General features: G+C 45.8%; 1 protein-coding gene across 1 annotated transcript in view; it reads left to right on the top strand.

Moving 5' to 3' along the window:
• Positions 1 to 19,393, top strand: part of LOC8028885 (arylsulfatase B) — an 84,839-nt gene extending 65,446 nt beyond the window's left edge. The window contains 3 exon segments of the mRNA XM_040212396.1: positions 7,534 to 7,589; positions 7,591 to 7,974; positions 18,887 to 19,393. Coding sequence (XP_040068330.1) covers positions 7,534 to 7,589; positions 7,591 to 7,974; positions 18,887 to 19,138 — 692 coding nt within the window. The 3' untranslated portion in view covers positions 19,139 to 19,393.
• The last annotated feature ends 75 nt before the right edge of the window (positions 19,394 to 19,468 follow it).

Genomic DNA, 19,468 nt, shown 5'->3' with positions numbered 1-19,468 from the left:
CAGGCTTTATTTTTGGGTCTAAACGGATTTCCCGCCTTCTCATTTGCCGAGTTTACTTCGTACATCGCAGAGATTGGCCCTTTGAGGGTTTTGCAGGTGAGTCCACGGCCAGGCATTTCTTAGAGTGATGCATACTGAACAACTTCGGAATTGGACGGTTGATGCCATCTGTTTGGCTTGTGCTGCAAATAGTGTATTTTACTAGAAAACTGAACCGTTTCTATAAGGGGCTTGCATGTAACGTCATCACACCATGCTGGTGCGAAACAAGTTTTTTCTCTTACTGAGAAAAAACTTGGTGGTGGGAAACATGGGCTGCCGAAGGTGCGCGCTCATCAGCAAGGCCACCGCGCTGCCAGCTGATGTGACGTCAGTGCAAGGCATGCATGTGAGAGACACCAGTTATTCTTTCTTGGTGCCGCGTCGTAAGAAACGGCGCGAGCGTGTTGGACTACACAAACGCTTTCTCTGGCACGAGTGTCTGGAAATATTATAGTTTTACGGACCGCGTACGCTCCCTGGTTTGTGTTGTATATACTGAGCCGAAGAATATTTGCAATACTGTGTTTCTGAAACTAAACTCCCCCCTTTTTTCTGACCTTCCAATGTTTATTAAACTATAAGTGTGAACTATTGGCTTGCATCCAAAGACTGCGAATTTTAAAGAAAATACGGTGGGGGTCGAAGCTGGGACGACGAAGATGAGAACGAACATCCTGTAAAACTCAACTGTGAAGCTCCAGACATTTTTACAGTTGGGCTATTCTCATCCTTCATTCAAGACGACTCAGTACTCGAACTTTTGCCGATGCTTTGATTGCCATGAGCCTGAATAACTCAGGCGCATGGCAATCAAGTACGTTGGTTCCTCTTGACACACTGCGCGAAGTCGCGGTGTCATATGACATCACGGCGTCAGCTATACTATTGGCTCAGTAACCTTGGGTGTGAAGTGTTATCATGGCGTCACGCGATACGACGTCTTGACAACATGACGTCAGGTCACGTGACCTCGTGTCACCTGATGCCATGATTTGACACCGTGGCTGCGCGCGACCACGTCGCATAGCACCACGTGACATTATGCCATGAATCAGAGTGCTTATGCAAACCCGCCATAACATACCACCACTTCTGATACATTGCAATTCTGTTTATGGTGATGACCAATGTATAGAAATACATCTGTCATTGTTTTTTTTTTCTCAATTATTCAGTCAGTGGTGTTAACAAAAAACATATTGAGCTGAACCGTTTGGATCTGGTTACCGATATTGTGCTTTCGGTTAAGCTCAGGTTCATTTTCAAGATGGCGGCGAAGATTTCGGTTCGGTTCGGTTCCAGTTTGGCTAAAAATAACGGTTTGGTTCCAGTTCGACTCTTTCTCTACCGCACCCGTCGAACTCGTCCGAATTTGAATACCTTACTCCCTCTCACAAATGTGTGCACTAAAGACGCAGGCATGCCTGCCTAGTTCAGTCGAATGCTCCTGCGTGTACCAGAAATCGCACATAGGAAACACTTTTCAAAGTTACGCGCTCGTGCGCATACCCACTTCTCATTCGAAACAGAGCTAGGCGTTCTGACACCCCCGCATTCTCTCGTCTCTTCGTCTCCCCCCGTTTGTCGGCGCGTACGCTCAGAATATCGGCACTGCATTTACCGATTTCCTGGCTGGCACTGGCCTTTCGGTTACCCACACTGAGGCCGACCCCATGCATTAATTTTAAAGGGGTACTGAACCAAGCATTTTAGCGTCCATGTTCAGCGAGCAAGCAGCATTCGGTGTGCGCTAACAAACTCAATAAAATTGATCTTATAGTCCTCCATTCACGCTTAAGATGTCAGTGAAATGTACGGGCTCCGGGCAAGAGGAGAATACAGATAGGCTTCCCATCTCCACAAGTGAAAGCTACGCGCTTTTTAGGCCAATGAATCGCCTACCTTTTACACCAGACCCCACTGTGGAGATGAAAATCCTGTCTTTATGATCCACTTGCCCGGAGCCCAAATATTTCACTGTCATCTTAAGCATGAAAAAAGGACTATGATGTCAATTTCGTTGCGTGTGCTCGCGCACACCGGCGGCTGCTGACTCGCGGAGAGATCGGGCGACACCTACTTTGGATACTAAGATGTTTTGTTTCCGTACACCTTTCAGCCTGCTAGGGACTACAGTATTGACAACCCTGCATTAGATGTGGCGTCAGAAAGATTCGGCAATATAGCTCTTCTATGTCGCGGACTGTTTTAGCAATTCTGGAGGACGAGGAAAAAAGAAACGGATTTCCCGCGATTTTAGATATTGCTTGAGGTACTTGACAACGATAATTTCGAGCACCAAGATGGCTCAAGTGTCGGGTCTTGGAGCGTAGCTTATTCCGTGGCTCTATACACCAACTCATCTCTGTGACGTCACGGCGCGGTGGTGGCGCGTCGGTCGCACTTCCGGTCTGGGGCTGTGGGCAGAAGTCCCCATGCCAGACGTGTATTCCTGCGTTGTTTTGAAGGGAACTAGCCAAAAACCCGCCTTCTCGTCAAAACGCCGGGACTGGGGCCGTACCAAAAGAGACGAGAAACGTTTGAAGGTCAGTTTTCACGTGCTCGGTTCGTCCGAAAATCTGGATATGTGCCGTGAAAAGGGAAAAGCAGACGCCGTCGGACAACGATTGCTTGGGCGGGAAGCACTCTGAGTTAAATTCACGGATACTTGTGGTCATCAGATTTATTTGTTTTATTCCAACATGAACGCCTGGAAACCATCAAGTTGTGCGGACCACCTGCGGACTACGTTCAGTGCGTCTTCAAGTTCAAACGGCCGCCTGATCGTTCGAACTGTCGTCTGCTCTTTCAAACGTTTCTGCTTGTCGTCTGCTCTCTTAGACGACGCCGGCCCGTAGATTAAACGTTGGCCCGGTACTTGCTATACGAAGTAAGCGCAGGTCTCAAAAGACTTAAGTTTGAAGGTTGGTAACCAGGCTGGATGTAAACAGTAAATACAAGCGGATGTTGATGATTGTTACGAGTGACCATCACTGACTTGCTATGCCTAATTGAATTGGTCCGATTCTGCTTGCGATTTTCTGTACCGACGTCGACTATCTCAGCTACGGCTCACGCTTTTGCAGCCCGAGCGGCGTCGCGACTGAAAATTGCGAGTGAAATCTCATCATGCGAATCAGGTTTTAGCGTACATACTGCGGCGTCCACGCGGAATGAATCGCCACATGTCACATTATTCACGCGAAGTTTCGCGGTGTAACGAGCCTCGGTAATTTCGCTGACGCCGCTCAAGTAGTCAGACATCGCCAGGAAGACGTAGAATCAACAATTCGAATGCGAAAAAAAGCAGGGGGACTTACACCGACGCCGACAACATCGCATTTCAATGGTTTGTTTATGGGCGACGGCGGGCTTCTTGCCCACACCCCCATCGCGCATGCGCGGCGCCGGTGGCGTCCGCTAGGGGCGCTCCGGTTTGTTTGTAAACATGAGTTGGTGTATAGACCGTTCCATTAGGGTCATAGCAGAGAGGGTAAAGGAGAAAAAAATGCACTCCCCCTCTCACCCCGCGTGCCGTGCGCTCCGCCGAGTGGGCTGTAGCTAGCGTCCGGCTGGCGTGCAAACTCTGTTTAAAATCACGTCATTTTGGAACTTTCTAGCGCAGATGCGCAGATTTTGGTGTGCCAGTTGTCGTGTAATATTATGCTAGATAAAGAGACTCACAAGGTCCGATTGCGCTGTTACCAGCGTGCAAATAAAAGAAAAAATAGGGAAAACTGTGTCAGATTGGCCGATCTCTTTGGCGAAAAGTAAATCCGGTTGCTGTATTTTTTTATTGTACAAAGTTCGTACTGGGTGTAGGCCTTTAGCGACCATGAGTGGAAGTCTGAAATAATAAATAAAACGTGCTCTCCTGCCGCAATACACGCAATAGTTGAGGGTAGTACTGCCGGCTGACTCAACTGCTATTTAAGTAACGGAAAAAAGATATGCTAGTTGATCATTTCGCAAAATAGAACAACAGAGAGCTATAGGCTGATTTTGGAGTAGCCACAACTATTCTAAGAACGCGTACCACTCCACAACGGCAGCCACGAGCGAGAGTTCGATGTTCGGTAGAGCCCGCCGATACAGCCCAAAGATGGAGAAAGGCAACCTCCCGGTTTGTCGTCTGCTAGCGGAGTCTGGCGCGTGCCCTCTCCCTCGTTTTACCCCGCCGAACCCGCTGAACTTCCCGGATGTGTGGAGAGGGCGCTGCGGGCGAACAAAATGGTGCCGCCCAGAGAGCGCTAAATGGAATGGTGCCTTAAAGGGGAACCTGCAGAAATATTCTTCTGCATGGCAGAAAGTCCTCCTCTCTCTCTTTCTCTTTTGCCCTTTCCCTCTTGTCTTGCTGCATGGCGAGGAGGGGAGGAAGGACCCCTTTTGTATCCGCTTCTTCTTAGAGAGTAAGCCTAGAAAACCCCATAATTTGCAGCAGGCTTTTTGTCCCCTCGCTAAGCCTAGCCCTCAGGGTGAATGTTTTACGAAGCTGGAAGGCTGCACCTTGGCAGTCACCCATTTGATCTGTGGAAGTTTTTTGGCTGTAGCCTGTGGCAAAGATTTCGGCTGTAGCCTGTTGCAAACGCTTACTTTGAGAGTTGCGATGCACCCCACCCCCGATTGAACGTACTTTTCATACTTATTCTTGGTTTCCGAAATAAGGAGTGCAGAACGCACGTGCGAGATATGATGGTTTGAATATTTGAGCATGATTTACATGATTTACATACCTCTACATGATCAGTGTAAATCAATGAGTTTATTGTACAAAGAAAATAGTTTTTTTCATTCTTATTGGGGCAATTTATTTTTATACAAGAAATTTGGCAAGGAAGGTGAAATCACCAGACGTAGTTACTATTCTAAATCAGCAGAAATTGAGCGTACTCTCAGAAATTTTATTTGGCGTTGTGGAGGTTTCGTTTAAATATTCGGGGAATAGAATTTTCTCTTGCTCTGCGTGACACAGCCAGCCCAAACACAAAATTGACATTTTAATGCAAGGGTCATGCAGAATTTAGTGTACAACAAATTGATGCCATGTAAGTTGGTTCCCAATGGCAGCACTTTTTGCCACACCGCTTTTACAGAAATGACAAATTTAGAGCTGTAAAAAAAACCTACCTAAAACGTTTTTTTTTTTTTTGCCTAATTAATTGTTTGACTTACGCTGCTTCTACTGATCTTGCAGCAGTATGCGAACGTTACACAGCACTGTTAGAACGAACTCGACATCAGCGAATTTCACTTTTTTCCCCAGCTATGTATTGGCTAGTTCTAAAATCTACCGCTTAGGTTGGATACTCGCATTAACAGTTGTCTAAATATCATCCACTTCTCACAGGAAAAAAAGAACGAGGAGAATCACCGATAGGTTGTTCGTGCTAAATTCGTGGCGCAGTGTATCCACGTTTTTAAAATGTCAAATTAAAATCCTGTGTCGTATTAAAATATGAGCTGCTCTTCCTCTATATTTTTGAAGACTCCAAATAATTATTTGAAGTAGCAGCCCATGCTGTAGCACCAATACATGCGACGTTGAACGATAACACGACAAGCTAAACTACCCAATATTGGTTTTATATTGCGTTTCCCACTCCGATAGCCGCGCTTGATAAAGAATGTTCACAGCAAGGCTAGCGTTGTGAAGTACCCTAACAGGGAGCTAAAAACGATCCACTAAAATTTCCTGATATTGACACTCACCTTCGCTGCCCTTACAACTCATGTGGTTGCTGGGATCTGTAACTATAAATTTCATCCACATTTCGTTGGCCATGATATCCTGCGAGTTAGGCACACAATAATTTGTACGCTCTATACGAAAAGAGAAACCCGCTACTAGATCCCCGCCCCTGGTACACATTTATCTTTTACATCGTTCTCCATTTGAGGCAGGTTTGAGCGTGATGGGTTGTCTTTTTGAGGATGCTGAATGTTTTGTGAACATGTAAATCATGCTCGCATATTGTAACCACCACACCTCGTGCATGCGTTCTGCACTCTTCATTTGAGAAACCAAGAATAAGTATAAAAAGTACGTTCAACGGGAATGGGGATACATCGCAGCTATCCAGTAGGCCTTTACTCTGCCACCTCGGGTGGGTGACTGCCAGGGCGCAGCCTTCCAGCTCCGTAAAACATTCACCCGGAGGGGGCCAGGCTTTGCGAGGGGCCAAAAAGCTTGCTCGTTTCTAGGCTTATCGTCTCAGAAGACGCCGGTACAAAAAGGGGACCTTCCCCCCTACATCGCCGTCCAGCTAGAAAAGAGGGAAAGGGCAAAACAGAGGGAGAGGAGGGTTTTTCGCCAGGCGGAAGAATATTTCTGCAGGTCCCCCTTTAAAGCAGATTTGGCTATCGATAGCAACCCAACTGGAACGAATCGTCATGCGGCGTTGTCGATTGCCACAAGGTTCCAATCACTGCTCTAAGCTGAATGACCTGGGCGAACCAAAAGCGGCAGTTGTGTTCACGTAGTTGCGCCAACTGTCCCGCAGATTATATGTGTGGAAACGAAACGTCTGGCTCTAACACGAGCCGGAAAGATCGAAGCCTGCATTTAGAAAGCTCAAACTTTCACCGAATGTGCACTGAAGAGGAAAGTTTCACCCCTGTAAAATTTGTAAGCGCAGTTCCTCTTTGCAAAAAATCCGAGCAAAAATCTAAGTAAAGATTGAGCGCGTTTGCAGACAACCGAGTTACCGACGCTATTGACTTGTGGCAGCGTCTCCGGATCGGCGTAGCGAGCAGACGACTCACTATGTTGTCTGCTCGCCGCGCCTATTGGGAGATTGAGCCACAAGTAAAAAGAGTAGCCAACTGAGACGTCTGCGAACGCGCCCACCCTTCGGAAAGTTTTGTGCTCTCATTATTTTACAGGAAGAAAACTTTTGTATTCAATAACCACATGTGAAAACTGCATGACAGATTGCGTGCACATTCGGTGAAAGCTTAAATTTTTTATATGCACTCGCCAATTTTCCCGGCTCGTTTCACAGCGGAAGATCGGTTTGGAATACTCGAAATATGTATACTTTGTTTGTTTGTTAATTTTTTGCTTGGGGGGGGGGGGGGGGGGGGAGGGTGTGTGCACATCGTGTACATTTTATTCGCGAGGAATAATTTCCTTCAGAGAGATTGGCTGTCAATCTTAATTCGATCATTCTTATAACTTGGGTAAACTGGGGGACATATTTGCTCACCCGACGTGCTTTTACCTTGAGCTCCATGCGTGCAAGAACGTTCATCACGCACGCTCACACTCTCCTGAGCTCTGGAGTTGATACTGCCCCGCAATTAATAGGTCGACGATACCGTGCTCAAGTGGTATTACCTCACGGCCCTAGAGCACCATAGACATGTAAAAGCTTTTGAAAGTGCACTAGCTGTCATCGTAAACTAATGTTGACAACAAAAGAAAAAAAAAACTAACCCACGTAGATGGTTACCAGAGATGATTCATATCTACATACGACCATCCACATGCAGGAGGAAATATTGCGGACCTCGGTGTCATCGACGGGTTGGACATGTGGGAGGCACTTTTCCCAAGACCTTCCGTCCCCCCGCCGCGAGACGCTGATCAACTTCGACTCGGTCGACGGAACGGCGGCCCTCCGGAGCGGCGACTTCAAGCTGGTCGTCAACAGCTACAAGAACGGGACTTACGACCAGCGCCTGCCCACCCCCGGGAACCTGCCTCCGCGCGTCGACCTGGACAGGCTGATGCTCGAGTCGCGCGCAGGGAAGGCACTGAAGACGTTTTACGCGAACAGGGCGGGGTGGTCGCTGCCGACGGAATGGCGCGGGAAGGCGAAAATTCACTGCGGAGACCGCAAAGACAAATTCAGAACGGAGGACACGCCACACCTGTTCGACGTGGTCAAGGATCCCTGCGAGCTTCAGAACTTGGCTGGCTGTCGAAAGCTGGTATGGAGTTGCGATTTTATATTTCGGATGGGTTGAATGAAGCCGCATTGAACTGCGGCTGCTATAACGCTTAAGCCGCGTCAAACTGCTTATAGAACGAACAAAAGACTGTCTGCAGACACATTGTCACACTGACCATACAAAACATTTGTGATGTTCGAAGCATGCATGAAGCCAACATGATTCGGATATGCGTGAAGTGTGTCTGTAGGTAATTCAGGCATCGTCTTTGCATCGAACACCGGGTCTTATGCATGATGATTGAGCAGTTTGACTACGGCTTTACTATCAGGCGATCACAGTGCAGCAAACTGGATCTAGCCAAAGAACTACAATAACTAGAAAAAAAAAGACGAAACAATATTTTACTCTGCGTCAACTATTTTCTGCTTGTATATCGTTAATGCTAGTGTAGCTTCTGGGGTGCTCCAGCGCTCTCGAAGCTCCTGCATACGACAGCGTGTTTGAACGAGATACAGTACTAAGCCACGTGATCTTTTAGCCGCGAGGGGCTACTAACACTGCGGAAGCAACGCCGGTTTCGACAGCAGCCAACGAATTTGACGAAGAGCATATAGACCAGTGTTGCCAACTCAACAATATGAAAACCCAGTCGCTAATCTTCGAAAACCGCTAAGAAACGCCTTTAGGGCACAGAGGCAGAATGACGTTGTAGTTTCATTTGGGGATTTAATTAGTCTAGAAAAGGCTTCATAAATGGCGCAGCAATTAAAAGGAAGCATTCAATTTTGAGTCAGACCACTTTTGTGCTCATTCGTCTTGCATCTGATGTATCTGGCTCGTATTACGTCCCTTGGAACTTCCAGTAACATTTCAATTCATTTATTATTCCCTCAGGGCAGGGTTGTACGGAACGGCGTTCCAAGGAACGGCGTTTCCGGAACGCGTTCCTTTTTAGGAGGAACGAAGGAACGCCGCCGTTCCATTTTAAATCGGTGGAACTGGAACGGGAACTGTTTACATTTTTACTGGAACGGACAGAGTAACGGTGTTCCTTATTTCGTTTAGTGGGGTCATTTTTATTCTATTTTTACGAGGGAAATTTTAAAAGTATAAAAGTTACATCATTACGAAAATATCGTTTTTAACTCGTTCACGTTTTGGTGTCTTATCTTAGGATTTATATTGTGTGGTCCTCGCTTAGTAGCAATCCGTTGCTGGAAAGTTAGTGGACATCAACGTTTTTGTCTTTTTTTTTTTTTTTGAGTGCCCGAGACTGCGGTACAAAAAGCAAAACGTTTAGTCGCACGAAGACACAAAAAGGGGCGTTTCAAACTAAGCTACGTTATTTTCTTCCATGAATCCTCATACACCCAGAAATCTAAGGCCGACTACAGCCATTTCTGAACTTTCATAAAGAGACCTACAGTTACAACAAAATCACAGGTTACCAGACATCGAACGCACTTTTGTATCCCGAACATTGGTCACTTAAACGACAGACAAAAATTAACCTTTATTTCCTCTCCCTTTGTCTCCCACCTTCAAACTGAACAACGAATCCAACCTTCACAAAGATCTACTTGTAGTTTTCAAGACTGACCTTCCAAAAGCATACCCTCTCCTTCACTTGTTCGTCTTGCGGAGAGCAACATTGAGGAGCAACTGCTGTTAAGTTCGAACAAGGGACTTTGTTAGATTGAAACGTGTGAGGTTGTTGTAAAACGCTCGTGAAATGTAACAGTAGATTTGGCTTGTCTGAATCGTTCACCACAAACATGAATCTGGTTAAAAGATGAGATTTTTAAACTTGAATATATCGGCAAATAAAACATTGATTCCGCTGGTTTTTTTCTCCTGATGCCCTTCCATCACGACATATAAATTCGTGTGTTTCCATTTGATGGGATAGATAAAAAAAAGAAAGAAAGAAAACTTTGCTTGATCTAACCAGATATGGTAATTGGAAAAATACAAATTTAACGTATATGTAACGAAACGTTCCATTTTTTAAACTGTAACGGGAACGAGTTTCTTTCTCATAGATGAAACTTGTAACGGGAACGCGTTCCAAAATTCAGAAGAAAGGAGGAACGAGTTTTTGTTCCTTTTTTTTTTTTTTTTGAGGAACGTGTGCAACACTGCCTCAGGGCCCGAAGGCATTGTAGAGGGGAGTGTGCGGTTACTCAAAACACATAAAAGTAACATAGGGAAGTGAGGCAAAAAAAAAGAAAAAATAACACAGGCTACGCAACATATGTTCAAAAGTTGGTAACGGCATTTTTAAAATCAACAGTGTTAGTTATTGAGACTATATGTGCGGGAAGGCGATTCCAATCAATGGAGGTCCGGAGTAAAAAGACGCATTAAAAGTGGAGGTGAGGCAATGGGGAGTCCCTACCTTTAGGTTATGGTCTACACATGATGATATGTACGATGGTTCTAAAAACAATAGTTGACGGAGAGCGCGGTTAGAGTAATAAATGTTGTGATATAAACATAGACGAGATATTTTTCGTCGGAAAGAGATATCAGGCAAGGAAAGGGTCAATTTTATGGAAGTTACACTGGCTGTGCGATGATACTTCGAAAGTATGAAACGGGCAGAACGATTCTCAACAGACTCGACATCTGATGCAAGGGTGATACCGGGGTTTCAAGTAGAAGCTGCATATTCAAGTTTAGGACGAACTAGAGTTTTATAAAGAAGAAGTTTTAACGAAAAGGGAGCAAGCGAAAAGCTACGTTTTAGATAGCCCAAAAGTCGATTTGCGTTGTTAATTCCATATTGGACGTGGATATTCCAGGAGAGTCGTTGGTTTGTAAATGCGGAGATAGTTATAGGAGGAGACAGTAACTGGATTATAATTGTTGATATAGTAGGAAGGACAACTGTTGTTATGACAAGATTCTCTAATAGATGCGCATTTAGTGATGTTAAGCTCCATGAGCGATTCCTTACACCATTGGCAGATGTTTAAAATCAACCTGGAAGGCGGAAAGGTCAGAGTCGTTAACTATCTCTTTATAAATCACACAATCGTCAGCGAATAGACTAATAGAGAAAGAAACATGCACAGGAAGGTCATTGATAGAAATAAAAAATAAGAGTGGTCCGAGCACAGAGCCCTGAGAGACACCGGAGTTGACAAGTAAGGGCGAAGAATTAGTGCCATTAGTACGAACAAATTGGAAGTGAATCGTTAGGAATGATTTTATTCAAGTGAGGATATTGGGATCTGTGTTAAAGAGTAACTGCAAAGAAAAAAATATTTTTTTTAAACAGCTTAATTGTGTCAAAGATGTAAAAAAAGAAAAAATTTTCCGCGAGCAAAAAAAAATTACAGTAATATTTATTGCGTGAGACTGATTTTAGTTTGCGGCTATTTCGTCCGTTTTCAATCGCGCGCCACGAAGTTGGTGTTCCGTGACGTTTAGCACCCGTTGGCTGCTATACTTCTCATTGGCTAAGAGTTTGATTGACAACTTAGATCTTGGTTGTTAAACCTTTGTTATATGTTGTTATTTCCTTTTGAGCGGCATATTTTTTACGTTTAAAAAATAACCCATGTAATGAGAGTTATTATTTTTTACAAAATGTTTACAAGACGGACACCTAATTCCGTTTGGATTTATATCATAACAAACAAAAGCTTCATCATTCTATCATGGCCGCCGATGGGTCTGCTCCCGCCTGTCTCGCCTACCTCGACTAGTCGTTTCGCGGAAGTGATCAGTGTTTCATGTTGACCCAGGTGCTTGAGGGAGCCTTCCTGAAGTGAAGTAGTGCGTGTTTAGCAGTTGTCACCAGTGTTAGTGATAGGAAGCGACGCGGGGATTTGGCTTTCACAGCGCGGTTTGTTACTTTTGTTCTCCTCTTTGCTTTCTTAGCGTGATTTTTTTCGTGTTTTTTTTTTTTGCGCGTGCAAATGCCTGTTTTTTGGAGATGTCAGCTCCTGTAAAGTGTTGCCGTTGCTAAGTGCTGCGAAATCAGTAATCGCGACAGCGAGTCTTCCAGCAGCTCTGTCGCCCCGAAAGGTCACAAGCTGAATGCTATTTGGCTGCAGGCAATCGGGACTTCGCGTAGCGACAAACGAGTCATGGTATGCTTTCGTCATTCGCTCCGGAGGCCTTCGGGATTCGCACCGGGTGCACCGAACGTCCGCGACTGAGACACAGCTGTTACGTAAAAAACCGAGCAGAGCCAGGTTATTACGTAACATCTGTCCGCAGAAGATTTCGGACGTCCGAATTCTGCTTTAGACGACATATCATTTTTTCTAGGCTTACGAACCGTTTTACATAAAGTTGTTTGAGTTGAATATGTACTGTATAGTAAATCTTAGCTTGTGATTACGCCTTTGTAGATCATCTTATTCGTTTTGCTGGAGAGACGCAAACGACGGGCATAACAAAATCGTTTGCATATTCCGCATACCTCGCAAAAGAACTTCCCCAGTCGTCTTGCGAAACACGGAGTCCGCACCTTCATGACTTCCCAGTCTTTTACCTGCTTTAGAGCAGTTTGTACCTGCTAGTAGGTATGCCTACTGAAACTGCAACTTGGGGCAGTGCCAGAGAGGAAAGAGACAATGTTCGGAAAGCTTGGTCACCCTCCCCAATTTCTGAACTCTCAAGTGATTGTACTGTGATAAATGCACCATCGCCACTTCCCAAAATAAAGGAAAAGCACTATGTTCACTACGTAAAAAAATGGTTTCAGTTCATGCATCTGTGGGCAGATAGAAAATCTTGCCCAAATGTATTCACACCGCATGATGAGCGCTACAAACTCGCATGAAATTTACGGTAAAATATCGGTGGTGACTTAAGTTTCCCTGAAATTCTGTATAGCAGGTCGTTTGCACGACCGAATCATCGACTCGAGCGGTGTGCGTCGTTGTGAAAACACGTCGCTGTGCAAACGCAGTCTAACAACACCAAGCATAAAAACGGTAGATTTGGGACAACAATCCGGAGTCCATTGTTCAATTAAAACGACATAATTTTGTTGAAATCGACCCGCAGCTTTTTACTCACGGTATGTGTCGAGAATCTTCCACATTTTGAAACGAAACGGAGGAAGGTTTACTTTTAAAAACGCTCGCTGCCACAGCTCGCTGCGTCCTATCGGACCAGCTGGACCGGATCAGCTGACGACGACGGGACTGAACCCGTTGAACGTCAACCTCACAACAACCAATTTGCGCTCGCGTGTTAGTGTGGGTTTTTACTTTCAAGCCCCGCACCACACACCGCGAATGTTTCAGTTCTTTGTCGCATCGAGGTGTCGCACCAAACAGAACGAGATCTCCGAAGTCAACGCAGCGCTCTCGTGAACGTTGGTTTGTGGTTGCGCGCTCGTGGACCCTGTGACTCCTTTCACTTTCAAAGCACACACTACGATTACGAATCACTTTCCATCTTCCAGGAACATCACAGGGGCACTTCTCAGGTCACGTCTTCGCTACATGTGCTCGCAAACCGCGGAGGCTTCTCGCGTCCCGTCAAACCAAAACAATACCGGCGCCATGTTGACCGTGCGTTGTTTCAAGATTTTCACCGACCAAACAAATACAACAAAAGCAAACCGGCTCTAGCTTCCAGCGAACATCGACAGCACCTTCCCCCTCCCTCCTCCCTCCCCCCCCCCCCCCCCCCCCCACAGCCCCCGATCCGCGGCCGGAAGTCAAGATGCTGCGTACTCCACAGCCAAGTCAATCCAAGAGAATCCAATAGTGAGGGGGGGGGGGGGGGGGGGTATTTCTGCGCGCGGGTCGAAAGAGCGGGAGTTTCAAATGTGGAGAAGTTGTGACTCCGACTAAATCACGTCCTGTGGAGTAAATATTGCTAACAAAAAGTTTGTTTTCGCGGAAGAATTGTTTTGTAATATGCCTGTTCCCATTAGGTTGTTTAAAAAAACTTCTTTTTTTCTTTTACAGTTACCCTTTAAGGTTACTAAGCTTATAATAAGTTTTTAAGTGAGATAAATTTAACAAATTCTGGCAGAAAAGTATGCGTGCATTAAACGTAAAAAGATATGACGCTGTAGAAATTTTTATTATTTATTCCTCCGACCTTAAGAATTGCGTGACGGCGCAGTTGGGAAGATAGTTTTTTCCACCTCCTCTCGAATGCGATTTTTTTCACGAATGTAAGAAAGTATCTTGCTAAAGTAAGGTCTGTTCCGTCGTGTGGACGGCTTTCGCTACCTCATATAAAAATCTGATTAAAAACAAAAATATAGGCATGACACCACCCATGACCGTCCTTATCTGAACACCCGCTGTAGTCTTTGAGAATGTATTGTCAAAGCATAGAGTCCGAGACATTAATTTCCGTAAGTATAAGTGCATCGGTATAAAAATCGTATTACGAACCGTTATGAGAAGATCATTCCGATATTTTCGAATGCACTGAATATTAACATGCAAACATGTAAAAGTCACACATTTTTGTCTATCTAGCGAAGCTCGAAAAGCCGAAAAATATTTACACCGCGAAAAAGTGTCTCTCATAGCTTAAACGATTTTTTGCAATATCCCCTACAGAGTTAATCTGTAGAGGAGGTGAGCCTTCACTTTTTCTTGCTTAGATGTGTGCATGTATTACCCCGATATACTTGCATTGACCTTTTTTTTCCTTGTTCCTCGCAATCCAGAAAAACTCAAGGTTGGAACGAGAGAGGTTATAATTAAAGAATAAAAAGAATGACTTGTGCTGATTGCCGACGTTGTTAAGCTCTCTTAGTCACCCATGGCAACTCATTCATTGCTCCTTGAGGGCAACCGACGCAGACCTGACCAGTATTAACGGAGCAGTGTTTAGTTTGTCTGCCTTCTTCGGGGGTAGGCGGTAGACGGAAAGAACAGGCAATGGCGTAAACTGCGACAGGCCGATGTTAGGTCACAGAAAACCATGCTCAAGTTTTCTTTTTTTGACGTGGAAGGCCTACCCTGCATTTCCATATTAGGTAAACGACGTTGTTGCTTGGTCTCATTCACTTCTGCCTGAAGCAGGTTTATAGAATTTGCCTGCTCCTTCACTGTGTTTTGGAGTGACTTGCCTTCCACCCCGAGGTCCTTGGTTACTTTTTTTTAGTACAGTAATTTCAGTTAAAACCATGTCGTACAGAGCACTCAGGAAGACAACGGACTCCTGGACCTCTTGGACGGTTGTCCGCAGCAACTCACCTCTGGGTTTTAAGACCAAGAAGGCATCGACTTTCGCTGGAAGCATAAAAAGCCAATCAACGCTCTGCATTAACGACAGCAGTGCATCTAGATTTTCGTTATCGGATGTTAACTGCGCGGAGACAGAGCGAGGTTTATACTCTCTGTTTCCAGGGCCCGTGGGGTTGTCCCTCCTGCGATCGGTCTTGCAGCGCCACTTTTCTTGTTTAGCTGATCCCATCGTAGTGAAGGTAACCTCGGCTATCCGGGAACATTCACCCAAGTGAAGGAAACTATGGCTATCCACGTCCTTTAAACATCTACCATCCGTCGGCGCACACACACCACACACGCCTCAAGCAGGAGGTGGGGACATGATAAAAACTGGAAGGCCCAGTTTACAAGGCACAGCGATGAGGAAGAAGATGCAAAGGCTGCAACATAAAAGCACGAACTCATTGGAAGAAATTTGAAGGCACAAAATTACTCGTATACATAAAGACCGCAACACATATATTGACGAAGGCGCCGATGACAACCCGTAGAAGTCTGGCTGAAGAGGAATTCGATGGAGAGCCGTATGTGTTTTAGTTCGCAAGTAATTTCGCCAGGATGAGACCGACCACCGGCATAATAGCGGTGGTATTGCACTCGACTGAGTAGTCGACCCAGACGATCTCTACACCTTGTGTAGACGAAGGACTGTCGCCAGGAACCTCAATTGTACGAAGCCATAGAGAGCCGAAGCAAATATTTTACAATGGTAAAACGGCCTTCTGAACGATGAGACATAATCTTGGAATCATTATTATAAATTATTATTATTATTATCAATACTAATACTACTAATACTAGTAATGTTAGTACAACAAAGTATTTGGGAATACTGTTCGATAGTGATCTCTCCTGGAATTCCCATCTTTGTCATATTGCTAAAAAACTACGTAGTGTTTCACGTTTGCTTCATTCAACAAAAATGTTTTTGCCTTTCACAGTCCGAAAATGGCAGCAAATGCTCTGGCTTATGGTGTGCTGCGCTACGGTATTACTCTTCATGCTAACTGTTCCTTGGGTTGGCAAAACAAAATTGACAGTATTCTAAAAGTAATTTTGAAAGGTGTAGCATACGGTACTAACATCCCATCTGACAGTCTTTTCCCTTTTTTTCATCTCCCTCGTTTTGCAGCACTCTTCGAAAGATGTGTCATAGAAAAACATTACTGGAATAGTCCTTTTAAAATTGCACGTACAACTCGGCGTTCACTGAGTTACAGCGAACATTTTGCGATCCCCAGAGTATACACTAAATATGGAAAAAGAAAGCGGTCATTTTCTGTTCCTGATATATTTAACAAATTGACAGTACCACTTCGCAATATAAACTTTAAACGCCAGTTAAAAAAATTTCTGAGTACTAAATGTTAGACATCGTTATTGTGCTACAGCGTTTTATTGTATTGGCTCTTTTTTGCTGCGTTGCCAGTGTAGAAATGTTTACATTTTTTTTTTCGTGCATTCGATGTGAGTTGTAGTTTTTGTTGTAGTGATATATGTTTATATTCCGAATTCCTATGTTGTTTTTCTTTTACGCCGTTGCCGGGTCACGTCCCACAAGCCATTACAGGCTTTGACGGACCCGTTACCACTGATTTGTGTCTCAGGACTGTCAATTAAATTATTATTATTATTATTATTAATATTAATACTAATAAATAATAGTAATAAAAGTAATAATAAATAATATTGATATTAGTAATATTTACAAATAATTTTATATTGGGTGGCGTGCAAGGCTGTGCCGAAGTGTGAAAACCCGTACGCCAATGCACCAGCCACCAAAAATATAAAGTAAAAAAAAATATTAAAGGAAGATTCTTTGGTGCATCTTTAAGCAACACATTATCATGACCCTCAGTAATGATAATGTGTTGGAGGGGTCAGTATTACGCTAGGTAATACTGACCCCTCCACTTTTCTGTTTTGGCTCTATCTTTTGGGTTTTTCTTTTGCTTCGTCGATCTTTTGCCGTCGTAACTTTTCGGCTTCGATACGGGGTCGGTGTTTGTATTTCCCAAGGGTAACAACGCCAAAGCGTTTACTAAGAATGCACGAATGAATCTTTTTTCTTTTTCTAGCTTTTTCGCAGGCAGACCTGCGTCGGCTTGCCGCTTCTTGCGCCGCATTTCGGGCAGCCGAGCTGGGCGCTGCATCCGCTCCTCCGTCTCGGTCGCCGGCCTTGCACGCTAAGCAGCGGCATCCGCTGCCTGACGTTGCTGCAAGTTTAGACATGCCCACGGTTTAAGATACACTCTTTAGGTGAGGACACGGCGGGGCTGAACGCCCGGCGCGAGGAATCAGATAACGTTTGTTCGACGGGCATCCGAAAGGCTGCATCGTTCCGCGGACACCGTGCCCGCGGCTGACAGTGTCGCCGGCGGCCAAACGGAGGAACTGTGTGAGAGCGAAAAACATTATCTCGTTGCCATGACACCCCGGTACACCGTGGTCTTTCTGCACGTGCGACAACCTCGCTGGAGCTCTGCGCGTGTGGAGCATGAGGCGGCACGAGCCGTCTTTGCCGTGCTCACGGGTCGACGAGTCATCTGCCGGCGCCGCTTGAAACCATAGTGAGAGAGAGAAAGAAAGAGAGTGAAAAGCGAACTTTATCTGCACGTCGCGAGGAGCGCGCTGTCCTCACCTGAAGAGTATTATCTTACACCGTGGACACGCCCCAGCATCCGCGCTCTCATTGGCTTGCGCCCCGTGACACCGCCTCCCTCTCGCCATTGTCCTTCACTACTCTCCTCCTCTCTACGCGGCGCGCTTCTCTTTCCATTGCATTGTTCACAGACGGGCGCCGTCAGCTTTTCTGTCATGTGGGTACTTACGCTAACGCATTAAAAATCACTCACACACACACACACACGAACAAACGCGCGCACTAACACGAGCAAGGTAGGAAAGTTTATCGTTGCTGTTACTACAGTCCAACGTGTTGCAGTCGCAGTAAAGAAGCGGCAGAACGCCGCTGATTCAGTCCAGTTTTGGGGTAGGGGTGAACCTCGTTTTGTATTTCCGTTCTGCTGCTGCTGACCATTGTAAGGGCCCGAGAACCAGTCAATCTGCATACTGCAGCTTTTGTAGCGTGAGCTACACTGGCCGAGGTTGAGCAGTTTCGCGTGGTTCGCGTGATGAGCCGTACTCTGTGCTGCGCATACGCGAGGAGCAGTGATGTCACACGACGCACAGCTGGCGCGCCGGAGCCGCCGTCACCGCGCGCTTCGCCGCCGCCGCGCCCGCCTCGCCGGTCTGCGCATTCTAGAGGAGTGACGTCATAGCCGCGGCAGGCGCACTGGCGCCGCCGCGTTCCCAGCTGTGCGCCTCCATTGCGCAGTAGCCAAGTTTGACGCTGCACCGGAGCCGCTTGATAGCGCCTCTCCTTTCGTGCACATAAACTCACGCTACTTATATCCTGGCATAGCAATCTAAGCCACCGCAATTTTTTTTCTCGGGTCCAATTATCACGATCCATGGAAATAAAAATATTTATTATTACTATTATTATTATTATTAACATGCGCTCAGTGGTGCCGTAAGGAAGTCCTCAATCCCCGCCAAAATTGGAGAGGAGCAGTGGCGGCGGGTCCGTGCACGGACGGGCTGAGGTTACCCCGACCTCTTGGTTAGCCTTGTATGGGAAGCGAGGAAAGCAGCGCGTATGAAAAAGTGAAGGGCCACTACGTTTTCATGCTCGTTAAAGATTCTCTATTTTGGTACAGGTCCTCAGGCGACTCATGAAGAAACTGCAGGCGTACATTGACCAAGCAGTGCCACCGATGGACGACACTTTCGATTCCGCCGGATATCCAAGGAACAACGACTGCATCTGGATGTCTTGGCAAGACCCGCAACACGTGCCGCGCCCGTCGCAGTGCACTTGCCACGCTCCCAACAGTGCCAACAGCAGTGGCCAGCTGGCTGAAAGTATGACGAAACCCGGTGCTTCTTCGTCCCGACCTTTACGGCACTAAGTAGCTTCGAGTCGTGAGCTAAACAGCATCCACCTAAAGCGCCCAAATAAAAAGCTAAAATAAATTAAACGTAATTTAAATTAGTCCCTTCGCGCTCAAGGCTCCGGCTCAGCCCTCTTTTCTTATTTCAATATATTGGTAAGTTTAAGAAGCTATTTATTCTCTGTTCGTATCGCAAACGCGTCGCCGCCTTGCATCGAAGCAGCCGGCCCCAATGAAGTTGATGTCGCAGCTTAATAAACGCAAGGCGTTGCCTATGAGAGTTATTACGCTCCTTCGCTCGTCGGTTCGTTCTTCGGCGTTCGACTCGGCTAATGCCGCAAACTGATT

The sequence above is a fragment of the Ixodes scapularis genome, unplaced genomic scaffold (assembly GCF_016920785.2).
Source record: "Ixodes scapularis isolate PalLabHiFi unplaced genomic scaffold, ASM1692078v2 PGA_scaffold8__174_contigs__length_109621045, whole genome shotgun sequence".
Lineage (NCBI taxonomy): Eukaryota > Metazoa > Arthropoda > Arachnida > Ixodida > Ixodidae > Ixodes > Ixodes scapularis.
This window is presented reverse-complemented; position numbering and strand designations above follow the sequence as displayed.